Source organism: Anguilla anguilla, chromosome 5 (genome assembly GCF_013347855.1).
Source record: "Anguilla anguilla isolate fAngAng1 chromosome 5, fAngAng1.pri, whole genome shotgun sequence".
Classification (NCBI taxonomy): Eukaryota; Metazoa; Chordata; class Actinopteri; order Anguilliformes; family Anguillidae; genus Anguilla; species Anguilla anguilla.
This window is the reverse complement of record NC_049205.1, coordinates 17,585,448-17,602,363: the sequence shown is the minus strand read 5'-3', so window position 1 is coordinate 17,602,363 and position 16,916 is coordinate 17,585,448. Positions and strand designations below refer to the sequence as shown.

At 41.7% G+C, this 16,916-nt stretch overlaps 1 protein-coding gene across 1 annotated transcript in view; it reads right to left on the bottom strand.

Annotated features, from left to right (window-relative positions):
• Positions 1 to 12,548: 12,548 nt before the first annotated feature.
• Positions 12,549 to 16,916, bottom strand: part of LOC118227067 (guanine nucleotide-binding protein G(o) subunit alpha) — a 114,229-nt gene continuing 109,861 nt past the window's right edge. Inside the window, exon 8 of the mRNA XM_035417180.1 lies at positions 12,549 to 14,917. Coding sequence (XP_035273071.1) covers positions 14,730 to 14,917 — 188 coding nt within the window. The 3' untranslated portion in view covers positions 12,549 to 14,729. The remainder of the gene's footprint in view (positions 14,918 to 16,916) is intronic.

Sequence of the window (16,916 nt, the reverse complement as noted above, 5' to 3'; positions counted from 1 at the left end):
CCTAATCTCCTACAATTCTCGGGAAACGTAGACTGTCCGACTTTCAGAAAGCCTCCTTTATATCTTAAAAGCAAATTCCAAACCTATTTTACGTTTCCTGATTTCTAACTTAGATTTTCTGACGTAGAGCCTTTTGGGAACATTAGGCTTATGTGAAGACACACGTTAAAACATTGGTTTAGCTTTTGAGTTTCTAAATTTCTGCCAGGACCGTTTAGAAATACGGGGATAACATTTATATTTACTTTCACGATTACATTATGAATATTTTTGCAGTATTTGTGATTATTAGTAGTAATAGTTGCACCTGAAAATGTCCCACTAAACAATGGCACAACATTTTATAATTTAAAATGCTCGGTTCAGTTTTAAATTGTGATAGCAAATTGAAATTAATTAATTCTAAGACCTGTAAAATGACTTTTTTCTTAAATTTTTATCCAAAGTCACATTTTGAGACAACATTTTCAGTGCTGTTTTCACAACAATGAAAAGCGCCAAGAGAAAAAGATCTCTAGTTCCATGCCATGTCCAGCAGATGGCAGCCGTTTTACCTCAATCTTTACCATCACCCAGGGCGTGAACGAAGCACTAGTTCAGCACGAACTCAGCACCAACAGCAGACGTCAAAGAAGCATAGAGATATGATCAATAACCGTTCCATATGTTGATGTGAATTCAGAATACCATAAAAGCTTTAAATGATATGGTTCTGCTGAATTCTTGCAAGGCTAGTGCAAGGGGCCAACATCAGTGCTGGCCAGGCGGAATAATGTATTTTTAAAATTCTTTCCGGTTTAAAAGTAAGCACATAAAATTGCCTCCCTTTGCACTTTAAATTCCACCTGTTAACAGCTCCCAGTGAATCAATAAATATATGAATAAGTGAAAATAGGAAAGAAGCAAAAAAAAAATTCTATGCTGGCAGTAATCTTTGCTGCAGGATAGAACACAGGTACACAGCAATTGAAGCGGAGAGGAAGGGACCAGTACGCTGGACGGGGGCAGCTACATTTTGCTACATGAATACCAGCACTTTTAAAAAAAATTTTATTTCTTTTTTAAAATTATTATTATTATTTTTTAGCATTTCCCTACTTCTCAAAAGCTGTGTACCCCCCCCACCCATACACAATCATATTCTCTGCCCCCCAGTCCAAGATTAAACTTCCTCAGTTCCATGATCACAATCCTCCTGTGCCCCCCCCCCCCCCCCCCATCCAAAATTGCAATCTCTTCCCCCACATGCTTTTTCCAGATTTTATTCCCTTCTCATCTGGTCACCCACTTAAACATGCACGCGTGCACACAAACACACACGCACACACACACACACACACACACACACACACACACACAAAACATGCTCTCTCTCTCTCTCTCTCTCTCTCAGACAAGCACAACTACCTCTACACAGAGAAGGACAAGTTCAGAAGCCAGTGTAATTGGCCGATCTGGGTATATGCTGTTTTTTTTGCCACGGTGAAATGATACATATTATACACCATAGCATTTGCTCATTATTATAATGCCTCAGACTGAGGTACCTAATGAGAGATGACCCAATGGAAAAGAAAAGGAAAATACAACAAAACTGGAGCAGGTGGAGCAGGAGGGGAGGGAGGATGACACACTGCAACCTGCTTTTAAACCACTCCCACAACTCAAAGGCCGAGCATCTCAGCTCTTTCTCTCTCTCCTGTCTATGATGAAATATTAACGCGAAGATGAATTCTCCAGTGCTGCTCTCTGTTTCAAAGAGCTTAAGAGGGGATGTCTGGGACTAAGAGACATATAGATAAAGGACGTGATTGACAGCACACATTCTCAACCAATCAGGGGGCAGCTTTGCAGGCAGTATCGGAATCAGAAGGAAGTGACACCTGCCTGCTGGAAGCTCAAGAACAGAGTACAACTACCTGTGTTTATCCCTGAGTTCCTCCCAGTTTAAAGACAGACGAAGACTCCATCCAACCCTCAATACAGGCCTTTCCAGAACTCAGTACATCAGTGGTTCCCTACCCTGTTCCTGGAGATCTTAAAACCCTAATATGGCACACCTGACTCTACTAAGTAGCAGCTCAGTACAATCTCTAGCTTTTGAATGAGCTGTGCTTTGTTAGGGTTGCAGTAACAGGGTTGGGTATCACTGTTGTACATAGATCTCTGTACCAATATCTCTATTCAGAAATCATACATCTCTGTACATTTGTCAATTGTTAAAAACCTCATAGCCATGTTGCCATTCACATAGCCTAGCTGTTGGTAAACCTGCCTATATCCGAGGCAACCTGGAGGTGTTCCCACAGCAAACTGATCCAGGTACTGTATGAAGGCAGGATTGGCCTGAAGCTTCAGAGCTCAAATAGTTTAGGTGTGTTTATCTTGTGTAATAAAGTTATGAAAGCATCAATTATTAATCCAATGTTATACACTCCGGAAAAAGAGGAAAAGGAATGTTTTGTTTGCAGTGTTTTATTTCCTTATTTCCAGACGCCCTTATCCACAGAGATTTAGGTAGCTTATATATCAAAACCTTTTTCCACATTTAGGGCATGATGTGGTATTCAGGTTAATTGCCTCGCTCAAAGGTATTTATTTGGGATCTGATCCTGCAACCATTTCAGTTGGCTGCCTAGTTTCTGAAACAAGCGTTGCCAACACTCCTGTTTCTGCTAGGACTTCCCAAATTTCTGTCAAAAATGGGGCTGCCCCATACGCGGAAAGCACCCTTCGCCCCATATCCCCAGTCCAAACTGAGCACCAACATTGCAAGGCACACTTTGTTCATTCAGGGTAAGATGTTTAGAGTTTAAACTCCCCTTTGTTTTTAATGTGAAATACTGAGTTCATAGGTGTTGGAGGACAGGCCCTCCACTAAGGGGAGTTGAATGGGGTGGCCGTGTCCTCCAACACCTATGAACTCAATGCCCCGCCCCTGTGAGGGCCTTGCGGCAGGCTGGGATTTAGCTAGAGCCTGGGATATGATGTCAGACACGAGCAATGGAGCAAAGATTCTCCAGTAAGTGGTCTGGTGTGCGAATCTGGATTGTGCCAGTGCCCGACTGTGGCTGGCAGCCCTGCAGGGGGCGACGCGCAGTGCTGATTTCAGCCACCCAGGGTATGTGTGAAAAGCTGTGGGTCTGCACTCTCCCGTGTGTCCCGTAAAGTGGGATTCAGATTAGGATTAACTGGACTGTCCAAATTAGGGAGGGAATTGGACATACACAGCCATGCATTGGATGCCAAATTATTATTTTTAAAAAGTTACATAGTCAGCGACTGCAAACCTTTTCCGCCCCATCTATTTTTAGATCACCAGCCGCCACTGGTCAATTATTTAGGCCTAGAAAATCTTGCATACTGGTGGACAATGCCATAATATAACATAATATATTTTCTTACATAATATATATTCGTTTTTGGGCTTGGACACATTTGACACTGGTGTTTTTTCATGGTGCAACAGCAGAAGCTAAAAACGTGCTTATTCAATGTGGGATATGGCTGCTTTATAAAATCCTAAATCATAATAAACATGTTTGGAAGATAATGCAAATACTAGTAACAATAGTATTCTATTATTATGCATTATCTATCAGCAGAGCAGCATAGGGTAGGCTGCGTAGAATTAACAGGGGAGGGGTGCTTGATGAGCGCATTCGTTACAATGCGTTGCGCCTCAGAGAGAAGATCTGCGTGCTCGTTGCTCGTGAATGTCGTGCGTTATGACAAAGGCTTCCTGCTGCTGCCTTCACACAGGGCCTCACATCTCACCCAGAGGGCCCTGCTGACACGGTGTGTGACCTCTTCCCTAGCCCTGCCCACAAACACATGCTGCAGGTGACAATAACGCGCTGTCACGAGGCATCACAGCCCATTTATAAACCCGATAATGACTTTTGTCTCACACTCCGTTCCCTCCCCCGCAGAGAGAGAGAGAGAGAGAGAGAGAGAGAGAGAGAGATAAAAGGCTTGTGTGTCGATATGGAACTGGGACTCATGGCATGAGACACACCCCTCTAATCACTAACATCTTTCCTGTCCAATAGGATGACAAGACACTGTAGTAGTGCTGAGCGATCAGTGTTTTTTGAGTTCAGTTCAATTTTGATTTGGTTTATTCGATTAATTATTTGAGCACAGAAAAAACACTGAAATATCTGTTAACCGCTAAGCCCAACACTGTGGCCGTAAACCATGTGCAGGGCTCAGTCAACTAGAATCATAAATAACCCCCCCCCCCCCTTTTTTTTGGAAGAATCAGTTGCTTAAGATACTTTCCATTTTGAAATCTGAGAATGGCTCCAGCCAGCTTTTTTTAAGTTTAGCTTAAAACTGTCATTATGTCATTCACAATACACAATAGAAATAAGTTATTTAACAACGTGAGTGGCAGAAACACAGTTGTGGCCTTGTGAATGCGTCATCTGCAGCAGAGTAAGCCAGTAATGCCCATTGAGAATTGTAACTGCAGGGATGATGTGAATTGGTAGGGCCTGCTACCCAGAGTATATGCGCTGAAATGCTAATATCATTCATATTGTGGGCGGATTGTTCTAACGACTGGAAATCCATCCATCCATTCATTATCTATACCCACATATCCTGAGCAGGGCCGCAGAGGGAGCTGGAACCTATATCAGCGTGCATTGGGCGAGACGCAGGAATACAGGTCAGGTGACAGGAATACCTGGGCAGGTCTAATGACAGAAAATCCTCAATTAAAATGTAATGTAATGTAATTTAATGTAAAAATGTAATTTTTCATAACTACTACGGATGAATAACATGTAATATAGATTATTAAAATATGTGAACAGAGGGTGTGTTTATGTGGGTGCATTTATGTATGCATGTGAATTTATATATGTACATGTAAACTGTGCTGTCATATCAATGACACAAATTGAAGACTGATGGGTTTTAAAAAGGCTAACTGTATATCCCCTCAGTTTTGCCCAATGAGGTTTGTTGTAAAATTCACACAATTATTCATGATGTAAAAAAGAAGAGATTACTTGCAAATGAAGTCTGTGCTCGATGGTTTCCTAGCAACAGCCAGACAGTGCTGCTCAGCTATAAATAACCTGGTGTGAGATGAAACGAGCTGGTAGGCGGAGACTCTGGTAGGCAGGGACCCTGGGAGGCGGAGACATTTGGAGGCGGAGACATTCGAAGGTGGGGTTTCTGGGAGGCGGAGACATTCAAAGGTGGGGTTTCTGGGAGTCGGAGACATTCGAAGGTGGGGTTTCTGGGAGGCGGAGACATTGGGAGGCGTAGACACTCGAAGGCGGGGTTGCTGGGGGGCAGAGCCATTGGGAGGAGGGGTTGCTAGGAGCCGGAGACACTGGGAGATGGAGACACTCGAAGGTGGGGTTGCTGGGGGGCGGAAACATTGGGAGGTGGAGACATTGGGAGGCAGGGATGCTGGGAGGTGGGGACACTGGAAGGCATGTGTAGGGCGCTGTGGACGCATTATTCTGGGGGCATTCCTTGACTCCTGAATTCTTGACAACCGTGACTACTGAGACATCTACTGTGATCACTCTTTACTAACTCGTTTGTTTTTATTCATAGTTTTAATATTCCATAAACCACACAAATTAAATGTTATTTTGCACACCCAGTGGTGTTTTGCTTCCTGTGGTTGATTTCATTATGTTTGATCAGGTGTGGATCACAACATAGTGTGTGTGTGTGTGTGTGTGTGTGTGTTATAGGAACAAGGTTATTACTGTTAATGTGGCTCAGCGGTTTTTCAGTTCAGCAGCCCCACCCTGTTACACCCCTGATGCTTTCCAAAGTTTGTGCACCTGTACGCAGCCCATGTTCAACACTAAATGCACTTAACACAAGAAATTCTGCTTTCAGAAGCATGAAAGAGAGCTGTGCTCTATGCTGCCAGGTAGACCCAAGCAAACAAAATTGTATACTTAAGTGTATAAAAAATATAAGTATATTAAGTATTCAAGAATATTTAGTTACCTCATTTGAAGCATGCTTAAAATGTACTTTTTAAAAGTATAATTCTAAATATATGTCAATAAATTGTACTTCAGTGTACTTCAAATAAGTATACTAAATCACATATACTTATAATGGTATTTTAGCATAGTTATAAAAAGTATATTTTGGTTTAAGTTGTACTTTAGTATACTTCAAATAAGTATACTAAATCACATACACTTATAGTGGTTGTTCAGTGTGCTTATAGAAGGTATACTTTATTTTCATCCTTGGATGGCATACTACTAGTATACTTAATATGTTCTGAAAGTCTAATTTAACTTCACTACCTAAAAGTGTATTGTAGTTTACTGATGAAAAGAACACTTTATTTTAATCCTGGTAAATTATACTAATTGTATATTTAATGCAAGTATACTCTAATTTAATTAATTATAAGTGTACTTTAGTACCCTTTTTGAAAGTATACTTTAAATATGATTTTATTAAAATATATTTAACCCACTACTGCACACCTTTTACATTAAAAAAAATATACTCCCAAATTTTTTGGATTATTTAGGACCCCCGGCCCCCCAAATAATTTTTGCCTCCGGGCAATGCTGTGCCATTAGGTTTTATTAAAGCACCAAGACAAGTCATGCATTTCCTGGGCATGTCTTTAATAGTTGTAACAAGGATTTTATCCATTCTAAATTTTGTTGAGGACATATTTACGATGTATAGCGATACTAGAATGATACAGCTATTGTTCAATTTAACATGCTGAATGGACACTCAGTGGCCACTTTATGGGTACACCTGCTCATTAACTCAAATAGCCGGCTCCTCCAAACGGTGAAACGTGGCTGCAACTCAATATATACAGCATGCAGACATGGTGAAGACGTTTAGTTGTTGTTCGACCGAACATTAGAATGGGCAAGACGTGATCTCTGATCTTGCTAATCAGACAACACTGGTCTGGAGAAGGGCATCTCTGAACCCACAATGCATTGAGGCAGATGAGCTACAGCAGAAGACCAAGCTGGGTTCCAGTTCTGCCAGCTAAGAACAGGAATATGAGGCTAGAGTGGGAATGTGTTCACCAAAACTGGCTGACTGAAGACTGGAAAAATATCACCTGCACTGAGAAATCTTGATTTCTGCTATGACATGCAGATGGAGCCAGGTTTGGGCATAAACAGGCTGCTGCTGGTGGTGTAATGGTGTGGGGGATGCTTCCTCGCCACACATTAGGCCCCTGAACATCATTTGGATGCCACAGCATACCTAAGCATTGTTGCTGACCATGTGCATCCCTTTATGGCCACAGTTTACCCTTTTTCCACATGGATACTTCCAGCAGGATAGTGCGCTGTGTCACAAAGCACACGTCATCTCAGGCCGGTTCCATGATATATGACGGTGACTTCAGTTCGCTCAAATGGACTGCACAGTCCCCAGATCTCAATCTAACAAAGTACTTTTAGGATGAGGTGGGACAGGAGGATCACAGCATGACCGTGTGACCGAAAGATACGCAGGAACTGCATGATGCTATTGAGTCAGCATGGACCAGAATCCCTCAGGAATGTTTCCAGCACCTTCTTGAATCCATGGCGTGAAGAATTCAGGCTTTTCTGGAGGCAAAAGGAAGGCCTACCTGGCATGAGACAGGTGTGCCCCATAAAGTGGCCTACAGAGTGAGTATGTGTATGCATGGAGGGAGTGTGTGTGCATGTGCAAGTGTGAGTAAGCATGTTTTTAAAACAAGCTGTATGTGGGCATTTTCTTGCAAAACTCATTTTTTACCTTTAACTCTTAAGATGTCACTCCCACTAAAACCTGTCCCTGCAATCCACTGCTCTCAGTTCACAGCCATTGCATGGTACCCCTTGCTGCACAACATAGCCCCCAGGCAATGAATAGAAAACTGCCTTTTCCCAATATATAGCTAAACAAACAAACAAACAAAACATTATTTTTTTGTAAAGTTATTTTCATCTAAACTGGCTACACACTGAGCTTTAAAACCACCATTTCACCAGACCATGTACTCCTCTCTCACTGCTTCCTGAAAGAAAGTCCCTCCCCCAATTGTTACATCAGACCCTCTTCAGCACCTCATTGGATTGATTGCCGGCATGTCATCAAACACTACTGAAGGTATGTGCAATAAAATACTTGAGGGAGGGTGCCCTGTGATGGACTGGCGACCTGACCTGTACAAGCTGTATTCCAGCCTCTCGCCCAATGCATGCTGGGATACGCTCCAGCGACCCTGTCCAGGAATAAGTGAATAATGGAAGGACGGATGGATGGACTTGGGGGAGGTGTTGGGGCAAAAAGTTTTTCTGTTGACTGAGGGCAAGGCTGTGCAGTAGTTAAACTAAACTTTCAAAAATTATTCTTACAATGAAATAAATTAAAGTATATTTTCAATAAGTATTCTATTAACACCTTTTTTACCATCCCCTGAAAATGTATAATGTCAATTCAGGCTTTCTGCTGTAGAGCCCTGTTGCCATGTTTAATTATATTATTCTTTTTGTTTTAATAACTGTATTGTTTTTTTTGTCAGTAATCATGGTTTTATGTACTTCGTTTTAAAGGGGCAGTTCACCCAAAAATGAAATTAAAGTATACTTACCCACCATGCATTCATCCAGACACGTTTTCCAGATGAACTCATCTTGATAAAATGGACCTCTATTGACCTATATTCTTGTGGCACTCAATGCATAGAAAATTAACTTTTGACACGCCAAATCTCTTCCCAAATATAATACCACAGTTACTCACGAACATCCATAGATCTTAATTTGTGCATGGTTTCATTGAGAACTACGTTTTCTACCTGAAGGACACCAACTGTGTATATCCAAGCAAAGTCTTGTGCATGCAGACTAGTATGAAACTTGAGTGGTGGTGACATTTGGAATGTGACCGTTTCTTGTAGTTTTAATACAGCAACTTGTTAACAACTTACTTGTTATTAAAGCACACAACAGCTTTGAAATTCAAGGTTGAGATATTAACGAGGGTTTTGTTTTGTAAATTACATTCAATGAATATCTCAAAAATTGACATGGCACTATGGTGCATTGTGTAGCAATTTCACCTCACAACAAGAAGGTCCCAAGTTTGAATTCTAGTCATGTGCCCTGTGATGGATTAATCTGTAGACCTGACCACAGGTAATTACTCTACAGTTCCTCACAGTACATATCCAAAATTTAAAGGGTCTTCTAAGCACCACAATTAAATTGTATATGCTTGAGTGTATTTATGGTTTGCATAAAAGGTTTACAAAAAATACCTTGTATATTTTTATATGCTTCAAACTGATTTTTGAAGTATGCTAAATACATACTTGTAATACATAAAAAAAATATCCTCAACTCCTACCTAAACTATTTTCTCTACAATAAGTATATAGTTTTACTACACTTTAAGTATATTTGAAATTAAATATGAATATAGCTTAACCATGCATAAAGTATGCAGACAATAAGCTTTCAATATATGTAAAATATATTTATATGGCTTTAAATAATACTTAGAGATTCATCTGAATATATTTCAAGTTTAACTTAAATGTATCAACATGAAGTGCCAATGAAATATACTTAAATGTATTTCATCACAACTTAATGGTATCTCAATTTAGTCACACCAAATACACTAATTACAGCTTAATTACACATTAGGTACTACTTTAATACAACTCAAATGCACTAAGCATAAAAAGTAGGTTAAAATAGTTCATTTCAGTTGTATTAATCATTAGCAATAGAAATATACTAAGTATATTACTAAGTATATATACTAAAGTTAAAAGCATGTTTGTGCATTTATTTCACTTAGGGACACTTAACTGTTGTAACTTTATTTCACCAACAGGGGGAGCAGTTGCCTTTTCCACAGCAGAGCCCTTTCCCCATGCTCTCCTGTGGTGTCCCTCCCCCTCCAACTGCTCTATCTCTCTCTCTCTCTGCAGCCCTGATGGGACTCCACTCTCACTGACGAAGGAACAGAGCAACTGCTCATTTTCAAAGTCATTAAGAGAAAAAAGATAACCAGCCTGAATGTGTCAGTGCTGAGGTAGCCTCCACAGTGGGTCCACTTACACGACACCGTGGGAGATAAAGACCTGCATAAGTGTAGAGTGGTGTAGTGGGCCGTGGAGTGTGTAACATCATTTCCCATAACACTACAGCTTGCTGCATGGCAAGCCCTTACAGTGCTGGGCAAATTACTATTCTTTCACTCCTTACAAATGCAGTAGTAATTATTTTGGGCCTTGTAAAGTCTTGTGGAGCCCCTCCTAACTCACCCACTGACGCTTACTTGCTCGTTCGCTTGTTCCCCCCTCACTCCCTTCCTGAGTGTCTGCCCTCTCTGATACACACCTTCATGCATTAGTCTCTATCACTCACTTATGCACTTCCTCACTCACTCACACATTCCTACCCTCCATTAAGGTGGGGGCAGGAATCGCTGTGGAAACCAACTTCAGCTAATCTTGTCACTTTCTTATCGAGTACACTCACAGCTTTACCCACACTTTCCCTTGCACACTACTTCCCTCACACACTCCCTTATTCGTACACTCACTCACTCACTTACTCACTCATTTTTCAGTGTAGGGGCGCAGCGCCTTCTGGTTCTCCATAAGCCAGATCAATGGCCAGACATCCGTTCTTTCCTGGCGAACTCGGCCGTTAGGCTCGAGTGAAACGCTGTGTTGTGGGGAAGTGCTATTGAGTGCACTTAGCGCATTTCACTGCCGTCGCTTCCCTGCCCCTATTGAACCCTCTGGCAGCCTCAGATACTGTATGCGAGCTGACCCTACAGGCCAGGAACTAACCAAATACACCAGCTACCGCAGCCGTCCTCTGGCTAACAGGGAAATCCAATTCAATCGTTCATTCATTCATTTATTAATTCCCAGTAGAGGATCAAACAGGGTGACACAAATGTCATTTGTGTCTAGACAGTGGTTACATTAACTGTTTATTCTACCAATGATGTGTTATTGTGAAATGACAGCTTGCTGAATGAGAAAAAGCCCAGAAATCTTGGTTTCCGGGACAAGTCCTTCACCGTCCTGTTTCCATGAAGAGCTGTTTTGTTTTGTTCATGATCTGTATTGTGGGACCTACTTCTTCAGCATTTGCCCAGATGTTTTCCTGTATGGGGAATGGCCAGACAGGGGTATATTGCAAGCACCCTGAACAAAATGTCCATCGAAAATGATTATTGACAAGGGGTCTACAAGTCTGCTCCTGGAGAGCTGCAGGATCTGCTGATTTTTATTGTTACTCAGCACTTAATTGATTAATGAAAGCAGCTGATTGCACAGTTAACTCACTTCTCTTGGCTTCTGGGGTCTGAAGATGTCATTGATTTAAAGATGAAAACAAATCAAGTATACCCAATGGCTCTCTAGGACCAGGGTCGAGGACTGCCATGAATGATATCCCTAAAGCCAATGCTAAAATAGCCTTGTCCAGTAGGAGTCTATTGATGATCTTCTTGTATTATATGGTAAATTATCTCTGACTTTGGTGAGGGAATCATTTTTAACAACTTCTATTTCTGTGGATGGACTACATCATTGTTTGGCTTACTTTCTCTACCCAGTTCTTACTTTTGAGTGTCATTTCAGTTCCAGTAATAATGTTTCAGTGCTAAATTAATTAGTTTCATTATTTTGTTCTAACTTTCTGTGTTTAAAAAGAGTGTTGCAGAGGCTCAGGATCTAGATTAAATCCACAGTTTTTCAAGCACTTAAAAATAAGGACTGAATATTGAAAATGCCTAACTATTGCTGAAAATGAAGTCTGACTGAATGGAGACTGACTGCCAAAGGGATCTGATATGTGTGTGTGTGTGTGTGTGTGTGTGTGTGTATGCCTGTTCTGTTAGGTGAAGTGGTAATGCTGTACTTATTTTGTTTTCAGAAAACAAAGCATAGATGATAAAAACGATGGCCGGGTGTTTTGCTGAGACCTCCTGCATACCACAGCCAATGGGATGAGGAACAGCAGGACCCTACACTGAAGCGCAGAGAAGGTACATGAAACTGTCTCTTTAGACCCCACAAAGCCATACGAGAGAGGAGAAGCTCACAGTGACCTCCAGTTTATTAGAAAGGAGTGTCGCCGGAGGAAAGGCAGACAGAAAGGTGCTCTCTGACATTGACTCTAAAATCAAAAACGTACCTTGCCAGGGACACTTTCAAAGGGCTATCCCTTGCATTAGACATGAGAACACACCGTATATAATACACTTTATTAAATAGAACAAGGTCGAGGGCAATAGACCGTGTTTCACGTTCCTACCTGCAGAAAGCAGTGGAACACCGAAACATAGTCTATTATACTCCATTACATGAAATTATGTGTTCCATGTAGTGCGCTCCTCTGCTCTCTTTCAAGGGATGTTTCTTTTGAAGGCTTCCCGGTAAGGCATATTTTTGGCACCTTCATTTCGCATCACAGGACCAACCCAGGTATATTTATGCACCTTGCGGCAGAGAGGTGGCGCTGTGGTGGCCAAAGGGCAGCAATCAAAAGTCAAAGTGGCCCAGGTAGTAGTCATGAAAACTGTGGCTTTTAATGTAAACACTACATTCGAATTGGTTTTCAGCACAAACATCCCACACGAAAGAACAACCATTCACTAAAGAGGAGGGAAAAGCATCACAAAAAATGCATTCACTGGAAAAAAAAAGAAAAGAAAAACAGGAGGAGGAAGAGGGAGGGCGAAAAAGAAAGCCTAACTGGTATATGTCATAATACACAGTATTCTTTATCTTTTTTAAGAGCAAAAAGGCTAAGAAGGAGGAGAGAGACATCTTTCCAAATCTACGGGTGAGTGAGAGCTGTGCTTTTCTATGCAGACCTGGAAGGTGTTTGAGTACAATTTCCAAAACTAAGAGAAAGCGCATGAATCTGTACAGCTGTGTCGCACGCCCGTCAGAACGAGGACGGGAGCGTGCCCAAAATGTTTGTGGTTATTATTATTTTTTTCCCCAAAAAAATATTCCAGGCTAAATAAAGACACTGCAATGCAGGGCGAACAGGCAAAAAAATAATGGGAACAGTTCAAAAAACATCCACATGGGTTAAGTCAGTAAGAACGGTCGAGAGTGACTCGCAGAAACCCCTGCAAAACTTTTAAAAAAGGGGGAGAGAAAAAAAAATGTTCTTCAGCTACAAAGCACAAGAAATATACTTTAATAATATTATCATCGTCATCATCATAATCATCATCATCGTCATTGTTATTATAATTATTGTTGTTGATCTTTTTTGTTTCCTTATTTCTACTTGTAAAGAACCTAGAACCAGATCTACAGCATTCTACTGAATCACACATCCCAGTGACCGTTGATCTCAAAACATCACATTACTGGTCAGGATGGCAGTCAATCAATCAGTCCCCCCTCCCTCCCCCACACCCACGTGATGTTTCTCTTTTTTGTTTCATTATGTTTTTTTTGTGCCTTTTTTTTCTTATTTTCTCTTTTTTTTGTGGATTTTATTTTTTCTCAATGTTTTCTATTTGATTTATTCATTTATTTGTTGCTTTATACAAAGGCTGAAGGGTCATGCTTTCTGTGGCAGGATCAGCGACAGGAGACGCCATAACCCAGCCAGTACAGGAAATGAACAGAAACCAAAAGGACAATGGGAGGTAGGAAGTGTGGGGTGCGAGGTGAGTGTAAAGGTGAGGATGGGCCTGAGGAGAAATAAATTAATTAATAAATTAACCAATGATAATAAAAAAAGCAGAAGTTCCTTACATGATAATATTCATAGTTTTTTTTGTTACAGCAACCTAATGTTGTTTCTAGTACTATTTTCCAAACCCGCCATTTTCAGAAGGTTGGCACTGATATGACACTTTTCTGAAATTTCATTGGCTGAGAGAGGCCTCATGTTGGTATAGAGAGCTGTGCCCCGCCCCTGAATGCACGGGGCCCAATGGCAAGGCCGGCTCCAATGACAGAGCGGAACCCTGGGAAGGTTTTTGATCCACAAGTGAGAACAGAACAGAAGCTGACATGGTGCAATCCTGTGTGTGTCCTTAAAAAAAGAACAACACTTTGGTGTTGTCTTTTTTCCCTAAAATATCAAACAGCTCAACAGAACAAACAGGATTACCCTGAAAACCCAGTCTCGATAAACCAAAATAACAGGAATAGCATTAAAACCCAGTCCCAGAACTGAAATAGCCACCGTAGTGTTCACAACTAACATCACTGTCAAAGCCATTACAATTGTTATTATTGTTATTGTCATTACATCATTATTATTCTCAGGCAAATGTGTCCAGGTTAACACCCTTGTTGATATTCATACAATAAATATACATACAATTAACAAGTAAACATTAAAAAAAGAAAATCAATAAAAGAAAGACACATTTTCTCTTTGTAAAACAAAAAAGGGCTGTTTTGTTAAAACAAGAAGACACAGCGAGTGGGGGGAGGGGGGAGGGGCGCGTGAAAAAAACGAAACGACAAAGAAATAAAAAAAATAAAACAGATAAACAAAAAATTGCTAAACGTGTCCTATAACCATAAGGGCTGGGTTTCTATAAGAAATCAGTTCTGTTGGCAGCTCTTTGAGACAAACTAAAAAGATTTTTATATATATATATATTTATATATATGTATGCCTTTTTTTAAAATTATCATTATTATTTACCAACTTGCATTTTCAATAATAATTACCAAACGTGTTGCGAGAGGCGGAGCCGGGCCCTCAGTACAAGCCGCAGCCCCGCAGATTATTAGCGATGATGATGTCGGTGACGGCGTCGAACACCACCTGGATGTTGCCCGTGTCCGTGGCGCAGGTCATGTGACAGTAGATCTCTTTGTTGGGCGAGCGGTTCTTGCTCTCGAACTGTGCTTGGATGTACGCGGCTGCATCTTCGTAGGTGTTGGGACCTGGGCGAAGAAAACAAAAACAGAGAGAGAGCGAGGCGTAAGGATAATATACACGAGGAGGCCGACAGTTACGACGCAGAAAATGAATTGTGGAGAGAGAGAGAGAACCAGGAAAAGCGCTGACAGATGTCATTCGATTTCACCTTTGTGATCCACTACCAAGGGATAATGGCCTACGCCAGTGGAACCAGGATGAACTTTCATTCCTATTCACAGCTTGACTGACGTCTCATCGATGTGATTTTTCCTGCTCTTTCATGATTAACGAGGAGACACTGATTGTCAGACCCTAAACCAGTGGTTCCCTGCCCTGTCCCTAGTGATTTACGAGCCTGTAGACTTTCATTTCAACCCTAATTCGGTACACCTGATTCTCCTAATTAGCAGCTCAACAAGATCCCTGGACGGTAGATCTCCAGGAACAGGGTTGGGAACCTCTAAGCCAGAGCCAGAGGACTTTGCTGTGTCATAAGCACACATAACAGCAGCTTTTTAAAAATATATATCTTCGTCCGCTGGTAGCATAAGAAAATCTTCAACAAAAAAGCCAGATACTACTGGCTCAGAGACATTTAGTCTGAAGATCAGTATTTCCTGATTAGAAGAAATCTGGAATGATCCCATCTGCAAGTCTGATTACATTTTTAATCATTTCCGCTTGTTAAAACTAACCTGCCCAGGGAAACACAGGTTGAGTACAAATTCTGCTGACCGATGCCCTGCTTCAGCCGAGAAATATCATTATCAGAAGCAGCAAGGTGTAAACCAGGTATTGTCCTGGAGTGCTACAGTGATTTTGGTGTGCTTCACCCCTTAAGTGCTTAAAGTCAATGACTGGCAAAATAATTTACATACACGTTGTTATCAAGGCCTAAACTGGCAGCTGATTGAAGGAAACCTCAAGCACCTTTACACACATTGGCCCTCCAGGACTGAAATTTGATGTTTGAGGTCTTTGGTCTAAATAATGGTGGTCACCATTTGGCCCTAAAACCCATTCCAGATCACCTGATCACATCTGCGAACAAACTGCAGAGGCTAACCTGTGAGAAAGGGCTAATACCGCTCCTTCCCACCCACATACAGATTTACACACACACACACACACACACACACAAACACACAAACATACACACGCACGCACACAAAATGGAGGTAGGTACTTGCTGGCTTCTTGCTTGCTCAGGCATGTGTCTGTGTGTTTGCTCTGATGCAGGTGATGGCTGACTGCTGACAGCCTCACTTTGTCAGGGCTGCATCAAGGAAGATGGAGAGAAGAAAGACAGGGAAAGGGAAGGAGAGAGAGGCAGAGAGCAAGTGTATGTGTGTGAGAGAGAGAGAGAAAGCGAGGAAGGTCATGCTTTGGGTTTGTCTCAGAGCAAAGGATGGAGGGAGGGATGGAGGGAGGGATGGGGCTGAGAGGGAGGTAGTGAGAAAGAAAGAGAGAAGGCAGGGTTGGCGGTCAGGGCTGCTCTCAGAGGGAGGGGCTGGTGGCGGTAGCTGGAAGAGCAGGGCACTGAATAATTCAGCTGCTCTTTATTGCAGCCATTTGAGAGACATTGAGTGAATGACTGTATTTGTGTGTGTGTCTATGTCTGTTCATTCATATCATACCCGATCATTACAATAACCGGAAGTTATAGTAATTACCCTACATGTGTTCATTTGTTTGCAGCCTGTAATCCTCCATGACAGACACAACCCAGCAAGCAAGCACCAATCAGTCTACTATCAGTGTCAGCGGCCATACCCGTGCTTCAGAAATGAACATTCAGCCGGACCAAAGGGCAGCTGAAAATGATTCACCAACTATTTTGCATTCTTTTAGCAGCTGATATTAATCTCGACTGTGCTGCCTCTCGTGTGTGCTAGCGGGCCACCGTAGGGCCCGTTGGTGACGTTTAAAATTCTGGCGGACTGGTGGCTGTGCTCGTGGGCGCTGTGTGTTCACTGTCTGGGAAGAGTCCACCAATACAGCGCAAGACTGCTGGGACAGGAC